Here is a 13,568-nt window from a genome sequence, read left to right on the forward strand (position 1 = left end):
CAGCTTTGTTCTGTGAGATGCCTTCTGTGCCATTTTGCCTGGAATGTCCGTCTTGATTTCTCATCCCAGCAACGATCTCTGCTGCTGGAACTCCCTACTGTGTTGTGTTTGGATATTAGACTTCTGTGAAACTAATGAAAACAGTTCTAAGTGCAAGGAGAAATATACAAGTGCCTGCCTTTTTCCAGGTTTTAATTTTCAGCAACAAATCACTCCGTGTTTCCATTTGGAATAGTAAAGCTGAGTGCTTAATGTTTTTGTTTTCCTTTTCAGATTGTTTCGAGAAAAAATCCAGAGGATGTCCAGGAGGTAACAGTTTAAACTTGTACAAATGTCTTTACATATCACATTATGCCTTTTGAAGTATCTTTGATGTAATTTAGCAATTTCTGTGTATTTTGTCATCGTAATTGTGCAAACTCTTTTTTTTGTATGTTTCCATCTGTTTTTTGCTTTCATACTTGAAAACAGTCGCTGGTGTAACATGTTGCAATTCTGCCCTCAGTGATGAATGTGACTTGAAACAAAGTCTTAGGAAGTAAAGTGTCTTTTGATGACAAGAAGGCTTTGATAACTTTGCAAGCTCTTTTCTCAGGGCTGGAATTGGCAAATTGATGGTTACTTAACTCCTACTGGTAAAATTAGAGATCAGTCTGCTATCCAAGTCTTAGGTCTCAGCTGTAGGTATTATAGTCCTCTTTAACCAATACTTCATGGAAAAGCCTACATCATTACTGGCTATTAGTGAGCAGGGAAAATGGAGGCACGTGGGAGTAATTGAGGGAGATCAGACTACAAGTCATATATTATGCGTCTCCCTTTGAGGATCCTTAAGTATTTTCCCATGATGTACTTTGATAAAACTTTTGAATTGCTTGCTCTTTGCCTCTTCCAAAAAGGCTCTGAATAAGCCTTGTATCACTTTAATGCCTTGGAAAATCTATTTTTTGTTTCCTTCTTGATTTCTTCTAGACTAATGACTTGACATTGCTGATACTATTATGATGTACATGCAGTATCTTCCTTCAAAAGCACAACCTTATGGCTTTTCAGACATTGAGTAACATGCATATGTTGAATTTCTGGTGCAGTCTCTTACCACAGTTGAGGAGAACCTGGATAGTTGATGAAAGAAGAGCCCACAGATGAATTCATTGCATCTGTATGGTCAGACATGAGTTACTGATTAGTGGCTTGGCAGAGGTGAGACTTGCCTGCTACACTCCCCTTTTGTTGCATCTTTCTTTGAATTCTTGAGGATGAGACAAGCATGAGCATTCATGCTTCTGGCTTTTTTTTTTTTTTTTCTTAAGCTATAGAAGATTAAAATAGTCTATCAGAATCAGAGTGATCATGAAGCTAGTGGTAGACCTGTGTGACTGTAGCTTGTAGCTCAGTCTCCTCTTCCAGAGAGACTCCTGAGTTGAGCCTACACGTGTGCACCCTCTGCCAGTACATTAATCTTCATCTGTGGGAGAAACACTTTATAGCAGCTGTTGATGAGCTGTTCATCAGTAAAATACATTGAGTGTCTTTCAGCTAGTGTACTGCATGAATATATTTTAAATAATTTTGAAAAAAACAGCAAAACCATATCCTTCAGTCCTTGCTTTACTTTATAGATGCAGGCTAGCCTTGCAGGATTCCACAAAGTTCCTAGTTACTAAAAGCAAGACTGCAGACTGCAGTTGCTAGAATTATAGTGGGAAAACAACATAGATTGGGAGCTTTGCTGTTGTAGTGATCTCCTGTGAAGTGAAAGACCTGTGGGCAGTGTTTGAAAGAAAAAAAAAAGATGCTTCTAATCTGCTCCTGCTGAAAATAAATTATCTCAGTTTTCTGGAATACTTGTTTAGAAATCCAACAGACAGAATTTTGTATATTCAGCATCCCTCTTACTTTATGGCCTCCCTGTGCAACCACTTCCCACTTGGCCATGCCTGCCTACATTTTCAGAAGTCTTTTAATGGCATTGCTGTGATGCTAGTAAATGAGTAACATATGTGCAGCTGTATGTAAGGCCATGTACAGTCATCTCAATTCTGCTTTCTGTCAGCTCTTCTATAACTGCACTTTGGAATACCTTTAGTGCACAGTCTCTCCCGCTGCAGCCAACTAGAGTTCAGGATGTCCTCACCTGTTATTGCTGGGACAGGAAGGAAGGTAACTTTGTAAGGGATTTCTTCTCAGAAGAATGACGTTAATGCAAAATTGTATGTGGAGGAGTTAACAGATACTGAAGGGCTTGTGGCATTCATTTCAGTTTCCTTGCTTCTGTGTGTTGATGATGGCAACATGGCATATGAAGTCATTCTAGTTAGGGCAGTCCATGGTTGATTTTCTTTTTTTTCATCCATAATTTGCTGAGGAGAAAGGGTTATTTTTTGTGGAAGGCAGAGATCAGATGAGTTAATAGAGATACAGTGGCTCTAGCTATGATGAGCACACACATTATTCCCTTACAAGTCTAATTCCTGTTTTATGATATACTTGGTGTGCTTTGTTGGGCCCCAAAGTATAACACGTCCTTCCTCCAAATCTAATTTCTGAAGAGTATATTACAGTGGGAGCTTTGCTAACTTTGCTGAGCTGTGTGCATGCAAAGGCATGATTTCCATGAGCTTGTGAAAGAGTTTAGGATGACCTTCACTCATTTGCTTTACAGGCCTTTTATGTTTTCAACCTCCTGGCTACTGGGAGAACGCTTGCAGCAGCAAAAAATAATACTCCGTAGTGGAACAGAATTTAGTGCTCTTAATTTTTGGCAACATTTCTCAGTGTCTCCAAATACTGACTATATTGCAGCTTGATGTTTTGTGACTTTGCTTTCTTAAGAAACTCAATAAGTGCTGATCACCCACTTTCTGGATATTGGATTAAATGGAAGTACAGCAGTAGAGAATTATTGTTTATGGAAGTCAAATCACTAGTTAACTTTCTTGAGAGATTCTGTTTTTAATTGCCTTGCCTGTTGAACTCCATCAAATACTAATTGCAGCTGAGTTCTGGATGCATGTGTGTGGTAGGTAGGTGGGGCTGAGTCAGGACAGCTACTTTACACATAATTAAATTGATGAGGGGAATAGGGTGTTGCCATGGTAAAGCTTTACATATACACTCCTAACGGTCCTATTGCCTTATATCTGCACTGTTCTGTAGGTATGACTTGCATCCACTGACAATTGGAAGGCCTCTGACCTGGTGCTTAAAAAGAAAAAAAGAATTACTCTAAAATCAAACCTTTTACTTCTCTCTAAATCTGATCTCCTTGAGGAAAGTAAATTTTTTTCAATTATGATTGCTCATGAGAATGCAACTGGTTAAACCATAAATATATGGAATATTTAAAATGGTGTTTAGTTGTGTTCACTTGATTGAGATTTGTGACTGAAGGAACACTGGAATCAACTTATGCATTTATTACACCCTCTTTGTTTTTCTTTGTTCTATACTAGTCTCTTTGCATTAGTGTTGAGTTTTATTACCATGGCTTAATGAGTCTAGCAAAAAATGCCTTTGTTCTTTTTCTTAATTTATTTTCCTAAATCTTAGGAAACGAGTTACCAAACTTGTTAGCAGTCAAATGCAAATTCTGTTGCTTGATTTTTCTCCTGATCTGATTTTCCTACTGGGTTTCCTTCTTTCTCAAATGGCAGGATACAAAGAATGGGATGGAAGAAGGATAATGTAGATACCTGGCTGCAAGATGGCTGCTTCTTTCTGAAAAGGGCAGATCAGGAAAATCCATTGTAATGAATGCTGTCCTTGCATTTCTGAAGTCTAGAGTACAAAAAGAATTGTTCAATTTTTTTACCATGATTATTAGTAATAAAAAATTTGGACTTGCATTTGCACACGGTCAGCGTTTTATGTAGATGCATAAATTATCAGCTAGTTTGTAGTCCTTGGTGCTTAATGCTCTGTCCATAAAAAATCCTCTGTCTATAAGATTCCATAAGAATCCTTCACTTGTACTGATTTATTTTTCCTAGTTTTCTCTTGCTGTTGTCTCTTCCCCATACCTGCGCCAAGCACAGCATGCTGTTGAGTTTTGGTGAATAGTGAAATGCTCCCATTTAGCTTTTTTTTTTCCCTTCTCTTAGTGGCTCCTTGTGTAACTGGTCTGCATCCTGGCTGAAACATTGCTGCTTTCACCCTCTGTGTCCTTTTTTCACCTTTTCCTTAATGTTTAGTCTGTACGCTGCAGTCTTGTTAGCCAAAATGGGGCTGGGGACAGGTACCTAATCACTATTTTTTATGATTGTTACGTTTGTCAGTTCAGATTGTATATTTTTGCTAAATGTGTTTGCTGAAGGTAGTGATCTGATTTGCTTGAAAATGTATTTGTGCTTTGAACAACGAGCCTGCTAATACTCCCCACCTCTTTCTGTGCTTCAGATAGTCGTTTGGAAGAGATACAGCGACTTTAAGAAGCTGCACAAAGATCTCTGGCAAATTCATAAGAACCTCTGCAGGCATACAGAACTCTTTCCACCTTTTGCCAAAGCAATAGTGTTTGGTAAGCATGATTTCTTCCTGAATTGCTGAAATGTATTGATAACTCAGAATCCATGAGTACATTTTGTTTTGCAGCTGCGTGGAGAAGTCTTTCCTATGTGCTTTTGAGCTCAGTGTTTTTGGTTTGTTGTGAATGTCTTACCGATAGGTGGGCTGCTTTCACAATTTGGTATTTTTATTATTATTTTTAAATGGAATTACTTATGTGCTTGTGCATTTTAGAGAAATAAGCACTTATGTTTGTTGATGTAATATGTTCTATAAAAGTCTCTTACAGTGAGGGTGGTGAGGCACTGGAACAGATTACCTCGAGATGAGGTTGATGCCCTGTCCCTGGAGACTTTCAAGGCGAGGCTGGATAAGGCCCTGAGCAACCTGATCTAGCTGTGGTGTCCCTGTTCAGTGCAGGGGAGTTGGACTAGGTGGCCTTTAAAGGCCTCTTCCAACTCTAAGGATTCTTTATCTGTTAAACATTAGTTCCCTGTTTTCAGGAGCACGTTGTTTGTATTAGCTTTGTGAACAGTGCTTGAACAATGTACAAGACTATCATATATAAACTGTTTATTGATGAGTTACAGAGAAGTACAATGTTGGAGAAAATATATGTTATATTTAATTATAACTATCAGTTGTATACTCCTTTGAGGTCAGTATTACATAAAGCTATTAATTATACATAAGAGGGCTGTGACTCTACATGAGAAATATGTGGCAAAAGCTACTTAGCCAAAAAAGGTTTTATCGTAATCCAGATGGAAATCACCAAGAGTAGCCATAGATGGATTTTCACTGCAGCAGTATGGCTCTGTATAGAACTCCATAGAGAACCAATTGTACTGTCAACTACTAAAGAAAAAAACATTCTGTGCCTCTCAAGGAAAAACCAATCAACCAAAAAGGCCATCCAATCCTCCCGAGTGTTAAGGCTTAAAATAACTTTAACATTAAAATGTAATGTCCTGTTGTGTAACATTGTATTTTGAACCTTATCTTGCTGGGTGTGCAATATCTTGAGCTTTAAGCCTTTTTGTTGTGTAGTGTATCATATTGTATTTTTAACAAGTTGTGTGCCTGCTGTGCATGTTGCACTTCTCACAGCATTTTTCATATTTTTTTTCCTTGAAATTTAATGTTTGTGTGTTGACTGTTTTTCAAGTTTCATGGCATGCCTCTTGTGTACAGTTTTGCACCTTTTCTCCATTTTTTGGCATCTATGTGTGTGGTTTTTTGTGCATCTTTGGATGCGGTGCATTTCTCAGCTGGGTGGCCCTTAGGTGTGCTCTTTTTTTGTGTTTATTTTTCACGTGTCTTTTTAAGCAGCCAACGTGCAGGTGCTGCATGTTTCCATGTTTTCCTCATGCACTGTTTGTAGGCATGCATGTGGCATAAGCTTTTGCACATTTTTTCCTTGTCCCTTGCTAGTGTGTTTCAGCCTCTAGCATGCATTTGACATTTTTACCATTGACTGCTCATCTTTTCACATGTACTATGTTTTGATGTGCATCTAGTGTGTGTTTTTGCTTGTTTTTTTCCATGTATGGCATTTTTGCATGCATTTAAGACTTTTTTTCCCCTTTCTTGCACCTTGCTGTTTTTTGCATACTTTATCTACATTGTTTATTCTTTTTATATTGCACCGTGTTTTTTATTGGTGCATTTTTTGTTTTAAATTATGATTTCTTGTGGTAAGCGTGAAAAGAAAATAACAAAAAGCCCCAACCCCCTGTGACTTTGAGATAGGCAGACCTGCCAGTTCACGGAGTGCCATAGCAGAGGTGGTTCAGTCACCCTTCATTCAGCAGTGCTGTTGTGCAGCTCTGGGCTGTGGCACTGTAGCAGTATTTGCTGGCGGCCCTCTTTTTTCTCCAGTGTCAGAGAAACAGTAGGAAACTCCCGTGGAGACAAAACCTCCACCTTCAAAGCACAACTTTTCCCTTAGTTTCAGGACCAAATTCTGCCAGACGTAGAGTTTTTGCTATCTAGTGCTACCATGCTTATTCGTGTTCACTGTGCTGCATGTAGGGATGGTGCTGGAATGTTTTAAAGAATATATGAACATAAACAAGTGGAAGTTGGCTTGCAGGCTGTCTGCAAACTACTCTCGGGGAGGCACTGACTTAGCCTGCTATTGTTAGAAATGTTCAAGTGATGGGCAAGGAGGCTGAGCTCTGGTGTAGACTTCATGGGTCTCTGTGCAGAGCTGTGTAAAATTCCTAGGTTGTCTTTCACAACAGGTACATTACACACAGCTCTTGGGTCTTTTTATTGCTTATTTTTGAAGTTGGAAGAGGAGTAAGCTTCACTGTTCTGTCAGAACTTGTGCACTGATGTTTAAAAAGAGAGTGCCGTATTAGTTTCATCTTGAGATTATTTTTATATCTTATTTACAAACTAGAGTGCTTGCTGGACAAGTTATTCACAGAGCCAACATTTGCAATCTGTAATGTAATGTTAGGTAGAAGATACGGTATCTATTCACAAGGGAGGGGGAAGAGAAATTAAAGTGGAGGTTGAAAAGAGTACAAACTTCTAATGTCGTAAGTAATTTAATTGTCAGAAACACAGATTTGGGAGCTGTTACTGTCTATAAACATGGGACAAATAGAATGGCATCTAAGATCTTTAAAATACATCTTTCTTTTGTATGGAACAAACAAACGTAACTGCAGCATACATTCAAAGGGAGGGAAATCTACAGAAGGACTCAGTGTAGTTGTTGACAAAATGCTCTTTGAAGTTAAAAACCAAACTAAGCAAAACTCACTAAGTTTGAATGAAAAATACAGGAAAGAAAAAATGAAGTAAAAACAAGTTTTAAATAATTCATAGATAGCAGAAAGGAACAGAAATGTCCTATTTTTTCCAATTTAAGATTTATCTTCATTTAAAACATAAAATTTTACAACAGCTCCTTCCATGCTTCTTCTACTTCGTAGTAGGTGCTGTGTGTCTTATTGCCACCTAAAGCATGTATCTTCAGTCCTAGTGCTTTTTGTATTAGAGAAACATGTAGCCTTTGTGGATGCTGAGTTTTTGACAAACTTCTTTTCAGTCTTGTTCAGTTAAAGGTGAGCTGTGAAGCACATCTCTGTTAAAAGCTTCCCTTTTCAGGCTGCTTTACCGAAGCATTTCTGAAATGTTTTTTCACTGTGGTGATGTTTTATTTGTTGCAGTTTTTAAATTAGTTATTTATAAGCATTGCCAATAGCTGCCAATGGCATAGTTTCATTTTTTTTTTTTAAATGCACATACTTTAAGTAACGGTTCGTGTTGTTTTGTGGAGAGTATACTTTACAAGTGGGCACTGTTGAATCAGACAGTTGAGCTTATTTGTTCTGAAAGTGTTAAACCTCAGCAGAACCTCAAGTGTAGCATTCGGAGTTTCAGGAGGTGATGTGGAGTACTGGGAAGGATTTAGAAATGGATCAGCCACGCTGTGCTGTTGTATTTAGGATAACTGAAGATGTGTCACACCTGCAGAATTGAACTGCCTTGCACATTCTGCAGCATATCTTTTGAAAATTATGATCTGCAAGTGTGTGTTTTTTTTTTTTAAGCTGCTCGCTTCCAAATATGAAACTTGGTATGGGTGAGGGAAAAATAAATCCAGTGAAGGATAGAAAAAGTAGAATGAACTTTTCCACCCGTGTTATCGGTGATCGTTCAGACCATAGTAAACTCAGGTAATGATACCAAATGAAGGAATCTGTTTAAGGATTAGGTGTCATGTGTGGTCTGAAGTGTTGAGAGAAACTGCACTGTGAGCAGAAACTTTGGTAGGTACTTTGTTTTTCAGATCTGCTCCAGAAACAGAATGGTGAAGTCTTTTAACAGAAATTTGCATTTGATTTCCATGCTCATAGGAAATTCTGAAAGCATCAGTTGCTGGAGGAGTAGCCCAATGATGTTAATGCATTGGTTGTACGATGAAACTGAGCTTGAGATTTCCTAAAACTCTGGAAAGCTATGATCTCTGTCATGAAGTTTTCATTTGTCTAAGAGACGTGAAGAGCAGTGGAAATTACATTGACATAGGTGCAGGAAGATATCATTTAGACTGTGTCTGAAGAGTCAGATCAGGTATCTGAGTACTTCTGAAAGTCTTACTGAGAATGGAGAGACCAGCCAAAGCACAACAGGAAAAACAGAAAAAACAGGGAAAAACAGGAAAACAGGAGCAACAGGAAAACTAGGGGAGTGGGAAGGAGTTCAGTAAGGGTGTCTGGGCATGGAACTGTTGCAAAGATGACAGTCTGGGAACAAACCAGTGCCAAATAATATTTTTCCATCCCAAGAAGTCCTGTAATTCTGAAACTGGTTGTTCTGTTAGTGTATCGTGGTGCTGATGAACCAGGAAATGTAACAGTGACTTTAATGTTTCAGCAGCTTTATTCCAACATACATCTTAGTGAATTTTGTTCTTGCTCAGCTCCCTAAGAAAATAAGGCTTACATAATTGCACTGTCAGAAAGTCAAATCTCTTGCTCACGTGGATCAGCTGAATTTGAGAGATGAGGTGCCTAATGATGTTTCTGTGAAGTGTGTGAAACAGCATCCCAGTGAGTAGTGTGCCCACGCTGTGTCTTCCTAAGGGAAGGAGGAGCCAGCTGCTGCCTGTTGGACTTGCACATGAGCATGAGCATGTTCAGCCTGTAGGCCTGAGTGCATGTTGCCTGTGCCTGATGGAAGCTTGGAGAAGGTGAGGAAGAAGAAAACCACTTCTTAATTGTTTTGATGAAGGCCTATAATGGAGAGAGAAGGATCCCTGGGAAACTAGGAATGGTGTCTTACAGAATCACTTTTTTGTGCAGATTGTACATTTCTCACTTTGTTAGCTGCTAATTTCTTTGTAATCAATTTTCTGATGCATTGCATTAGCATCTGTGTTACTTTGTAGATTAATTTATTTCATGCTGTTACGCTTTATTGAGGGAAATTCTTTTTTCATGATATCCTGTTTTTCTTGGTGTGAGGCAAAAACCATAATGCTCCTACAGTGTTGCTCTGAAGGCCTCTGAAGTTTGATGAGCAGTTTGATATGGCCTGATTTCAGCATTGCCACTGAATGTGATAGCATTGCCTTTGCCTTCTTTCTGCTTACTTGTTGCCCACTCTTTTGTATGTCTGCTAATGTTTGTACAGCTGAATGGCCGGGGTGAACAAATCATGGGGCTGATCCAGCTGAAAATTAGCCCAGCAATGTCTTTTCTTTCTTTTCGTGGAAAAAATAATCCCCAAAAGCTGTGTTTGTGATCTTCTGAGTATGTACATGTCTTTCTAGTTTTATTTTCTTTTTTCTGTTACCACATGGGCAGGAGCTATTTACTTGAAGAATTTCTAGAAAGAGTCCTGCTTTGATATTTTCTTCTGGGATTTTTTTTTTTTCTTGTTCTGAGTATAAATGAATTTTGCTTTTGTATTCAATGCATCTTTTGTCCTCTTCAAAGGTTAATGCCACAGAGCTGTTATAGGTGGCTCTTATTTTTATGGTCATGCTGTTATAGCAATACTATTTCTTGAACTTGTCTTCCCAGTCCTTTTTTTTCCCTCTGTATAGCTGTTTCAACTATCTTTTCTATTCTCCTCCAATTATTACTGTTCACCTCTGCCCTTTTCCTTTTGTAAACTTATAACTATTTCAACAACAAAGTGATGTTGATATGAAAAGCTAAAAGAAGTTGTGTGCAATTGTGAAGAATGTGGATTTAAGGTAGTAATGCAAGGGTCCTTTCTCCTGAGAAGCAAATCTCTGAGGTGAGCTGTGTGATTGGTTTTTAAACACTTTTTTTATTTTTTTATTTTTTCCTAATTGGAACGTCTTGGGTGCTGGGAAGGGAAAAGGGAAAGGATTGTACATTTTGGTAAATGAGCTGCCTCCCAGCTCTGATTACCTCCTGAATCCAGGGCAGATGAGGCCCTATCTGCTTGGAGCTGTAACTTCCCTGTCTCACTGCGATTTGTCTCCATAAATAGCACCTTAGAATCAATTATCTGTTTGGGGGGCTTTTAGCAATATTTCTGCTTTCTGCTCATGTCATGCATCGTTCTTGAGAACACGTGAAGAATGCTCAGCTCCTTACAGGATTTGGGCTGTAATCAAGGCTGACACTGACTGGCATATTGTCAAATTGCACACGTATCATTTACTGTTAGACAACACTGGACATCCGTTAGTGTCTCTTGGCTAATGAAGAGTGTTGCCTCACATATTCTTACGATGGGAGTGTGAAGGATTCTTGTTGTAGCTGCCAGCTTTCATCATGCAAGTGGATTGCAGAAGGTGGTACTCTAGGGATAATTGAGAATAGGAAGATTGAAGATTTGCTGTGTTCTTCTGAAGCACTGGAATGACTTCCATTGGCTCAGGGCATTGTCTCCAGAACATTGCTTTATTTATTTATTCATTTATTTATTTTTAAATAAATATTTATTTACTCTGTGGTGGTTATTATTGCAGAATAAATATCTAGTTATTTCTAAAACTGTCAATCCACGTGTCTGTTCCAGGGCGATTTGATGAAACCGTGATTGAAGAAAGAAGGCAATGTGCTGAAGACCTGTTGCAGTTTTCTGCTAATATCCCTGCTCTCTACAACAGCAAACAGCTTGAAGAGTTTTTTAAGGTTTGTTAGTATTTGCAAGAACATTTTCCTTATTGATAGGAATAAAGTATACTGCTGATTCTGCTTTGTTTATAACAATAGAATGCCAACCAGCTGATCTGACATGCTTTCTGAAGCAACTGGCAGTTTTCCATTCACTCTCAAAATGTAGCTTTGAGGAAAAAACCAAAAAGGTGTATCATACCTCTAAGGTGGAAAGGTCTACAGGAACTTTAGGTGAAGGGATTTGGAATTCTTGCTTACCAAATGATGAGCAAAACCAGTGATGTTAAATCTGGATGATGTAGGGAAGCAATAAAAACTCTACCATCAATTTGGCATGTAACTAGTTAAGTATGCTACTTGCACAGCGTTATGAGAACCACTCACCAGAATACAGTTTAGGACAGTAAGTTGAGACTTTCTTTTTATTACATTTGAAGCAGTTCACTTTCAATAGTTTCTTCAAACCTCTTTATTTTCAGTACTTAGCTAATTCCAATATTCCACAGGCAGATAAGCATCAATTTACTTGTAAACATGATAATAACTCCCTGAAATTAAATAAATGCTCATTTGGTTTAGATTGGGTTAAAAGTGTATTGACGTGTTTAGTCTCTTTAAATGATACATGCAAAAGCAAGATTACAGCAAGGCTTACAAATTACAACTCAAGTTCATGGAACAGTTATTGCATAATAAAGATATTTTTGTTAAGCATTGGAAGTAATGCTAAATAGGAGAATGAATTTAAATATTTTTTAGTTTATTTCCATTTACACTTTTTAAAATTTATTTTTAAATACTTCCGTGCTTTTGGATATTTGTTCAGAAAAGGCTAAAAGTGAAGGCTTTTCTGACTTTATAAGGCAATGAACAAACCTAAAATGGCATTCATTTTTATAGGAGTAAATATGTCTACAAGGAGATTTATGCAAGCTTGAGCTCAACATAGCATCAGCTACTGTATGTTTTTCTGTAAGAAAGCCTCATGGTTTGATCAGTCACCAGCTCAGAGTCCTTCAGCTCCATGTGTGAGTGGTTTTGTTGCTTGTCACATTTCTGTGCATGTAATCATGGAGAAATAGAGTTGGTCACTGAAGTCTTAGAAGGAACTGAGGGAGATGCTGTGTCTATCTATGTACTGCTGACTCCAGGAAAACAGACTACTGATGTGGAAATGTGCTGGAATAGTTCAAGACAGATTAGAAATGCTTTTGGAGGTGGTGCATTTATAATAAAAGTGCATGGAAGGGATGAACTTGAAATGCGAAGCAGAAAATTAAAAAAACAGTGACAAAATGACATCAATATAAACATAAAACATAAAGCAACAGCAAAAAAAAAAACAAAAAAACAAACCCAAGGTGTAGGGAACCTGCTTTGGCAGGGGGGTTGGACTCGATCTCTGGAGGTCCCTTCCAACCCCTACAATTCTGTGATTCTGTGATTCTGTTTCCTCATGCAATTAACTGTTTCTTTTGATACTTTACCTATAATGCTTTCCAGGCTTAGAAGGGTATAACACTGTCCTTATATACTGGCCCTGGCCTTATCTTCTTTTGTCCAAAACTCAGGATATTAGATCCTGGTTAGGCTATTAATCTGATCCACAGACACTTCTGTGTGAGGGCCCTGCTGACCTAGGGAATACCATGAAATGGCACAGACTCAAACCATAAGAGAGCTGGAGCATCACTGTTCTCTCCATGTAAAACTCTAGATCCTGTAGGTAGACCTGCTGCAGCCTGTGTGGTTCAGGACTTGTGTTACTCACCACAGAAGCTGAAGTTGATACCTAAGTGGTCTGTGGCAAGCAACTGTGGCCTGAGCAAAAACCCTTGTTTTGCTTTGGTTCTTTAGAAGGAGTGCATTCTGAATTTTCATAGTCATAAAATCCCCAAGGTTGGAGAAGATCTCCAAGATCATCAAGTCCAACTGTCCACCTGCCACCAATATTTTCCCCACTAAACTGTGTTCCTTATTATAACATCTAAATGTTTCTTGAACATCTTCAGAAATGGTGTCTCAACCACCTCCCTGGGTAGCCTGTTCCAGCTCCTGAACACCCTTTCAGAGAAGTTTTTCCTAGTTTTATGTTGCGCAATGCGTGGAGTTTAGCTAGAAGGATTTGGTCAGGCTTACTGTCACTCATTTGTAGTGGAAATGGAAAGTCAGGGCTTGAAGCAGTGATTGAGCACCTGGTGGGAAGGCAGGGCCAACTCAGGAGAGCTCAGGTGCATGCAGTGCACCTGGGTGACTGCAAGGGGTAGAACCATGATCCACCCCTTTCCAGATCTCATTTAAGGGTTGGCAGTGGAGGCAAGGGTATCTTGCAGGAGATCCCTGTGTGCCTGAGGCCTCCTGATGGTAAGCAGCTTCTTTCCTTTGTTTCTCTGTCTGTGGCTGCTGCATTTGAGCGTATCCTCACTTGTTGCAGCATGGGGC

At 38.8% G+C, this 13,568-nt stretch overlaps 1 protein-coding gene across 4 annotated transcripts in view; it reads left to right on the forward strand.

Annotated features, from left to right (window-relative positions):
- Nucleotides 1-13,568, forward strand: part of RPS6KC1 (ribosomal protein S6 kinase C1) — an 84,148-nt gene that overhangs the window by 4,519 nt on the left and 66,061 nt on the right. For 2 of the 4 annotated variants that reach the window (XR_006180674.1, XM_042880245.1), the window contains exons 2-4: nt 274-309; nt 4,399-4,519; nt 11,026-11,141. Coding sequence is in view for 3 of the 4 variants with exons in the window: in XM_042880245.1 (XP_042736179.1) it covers nt 274-309; nt 4,399-4,519; nt 11,026-11,141 (273 nt within the window). In the remaining variant the exon portion in view is untranslated. Of the gene's footprint in view, nt 1-273; nt 310-1,104; nt 1,204-4,398; nt 4,520-11,025; nt 11,142-13,436; nt 13,491-13,568 lie in introns of those variants that run through there. The other 2 variants (XM_042880253.1, XM_042880266.1) reach the window with 2 other exon arrangements.

This window comes from Lagopus leucura, unplaced genomic scaffold (assembly GCF_019238085.1).
Source record: "Lagopus leucura isolate 7727_CA_CO unplaced genomic scaffold, USGS_WTPT01 Super-Scaffold_73, whole genome shotgun sequence".
Lineage (NCBI taxonomy): Eukaryota > Metazoa > Chordata > Aves > Galliformes > Phasianidae > Lagopus > Lagopus leucura.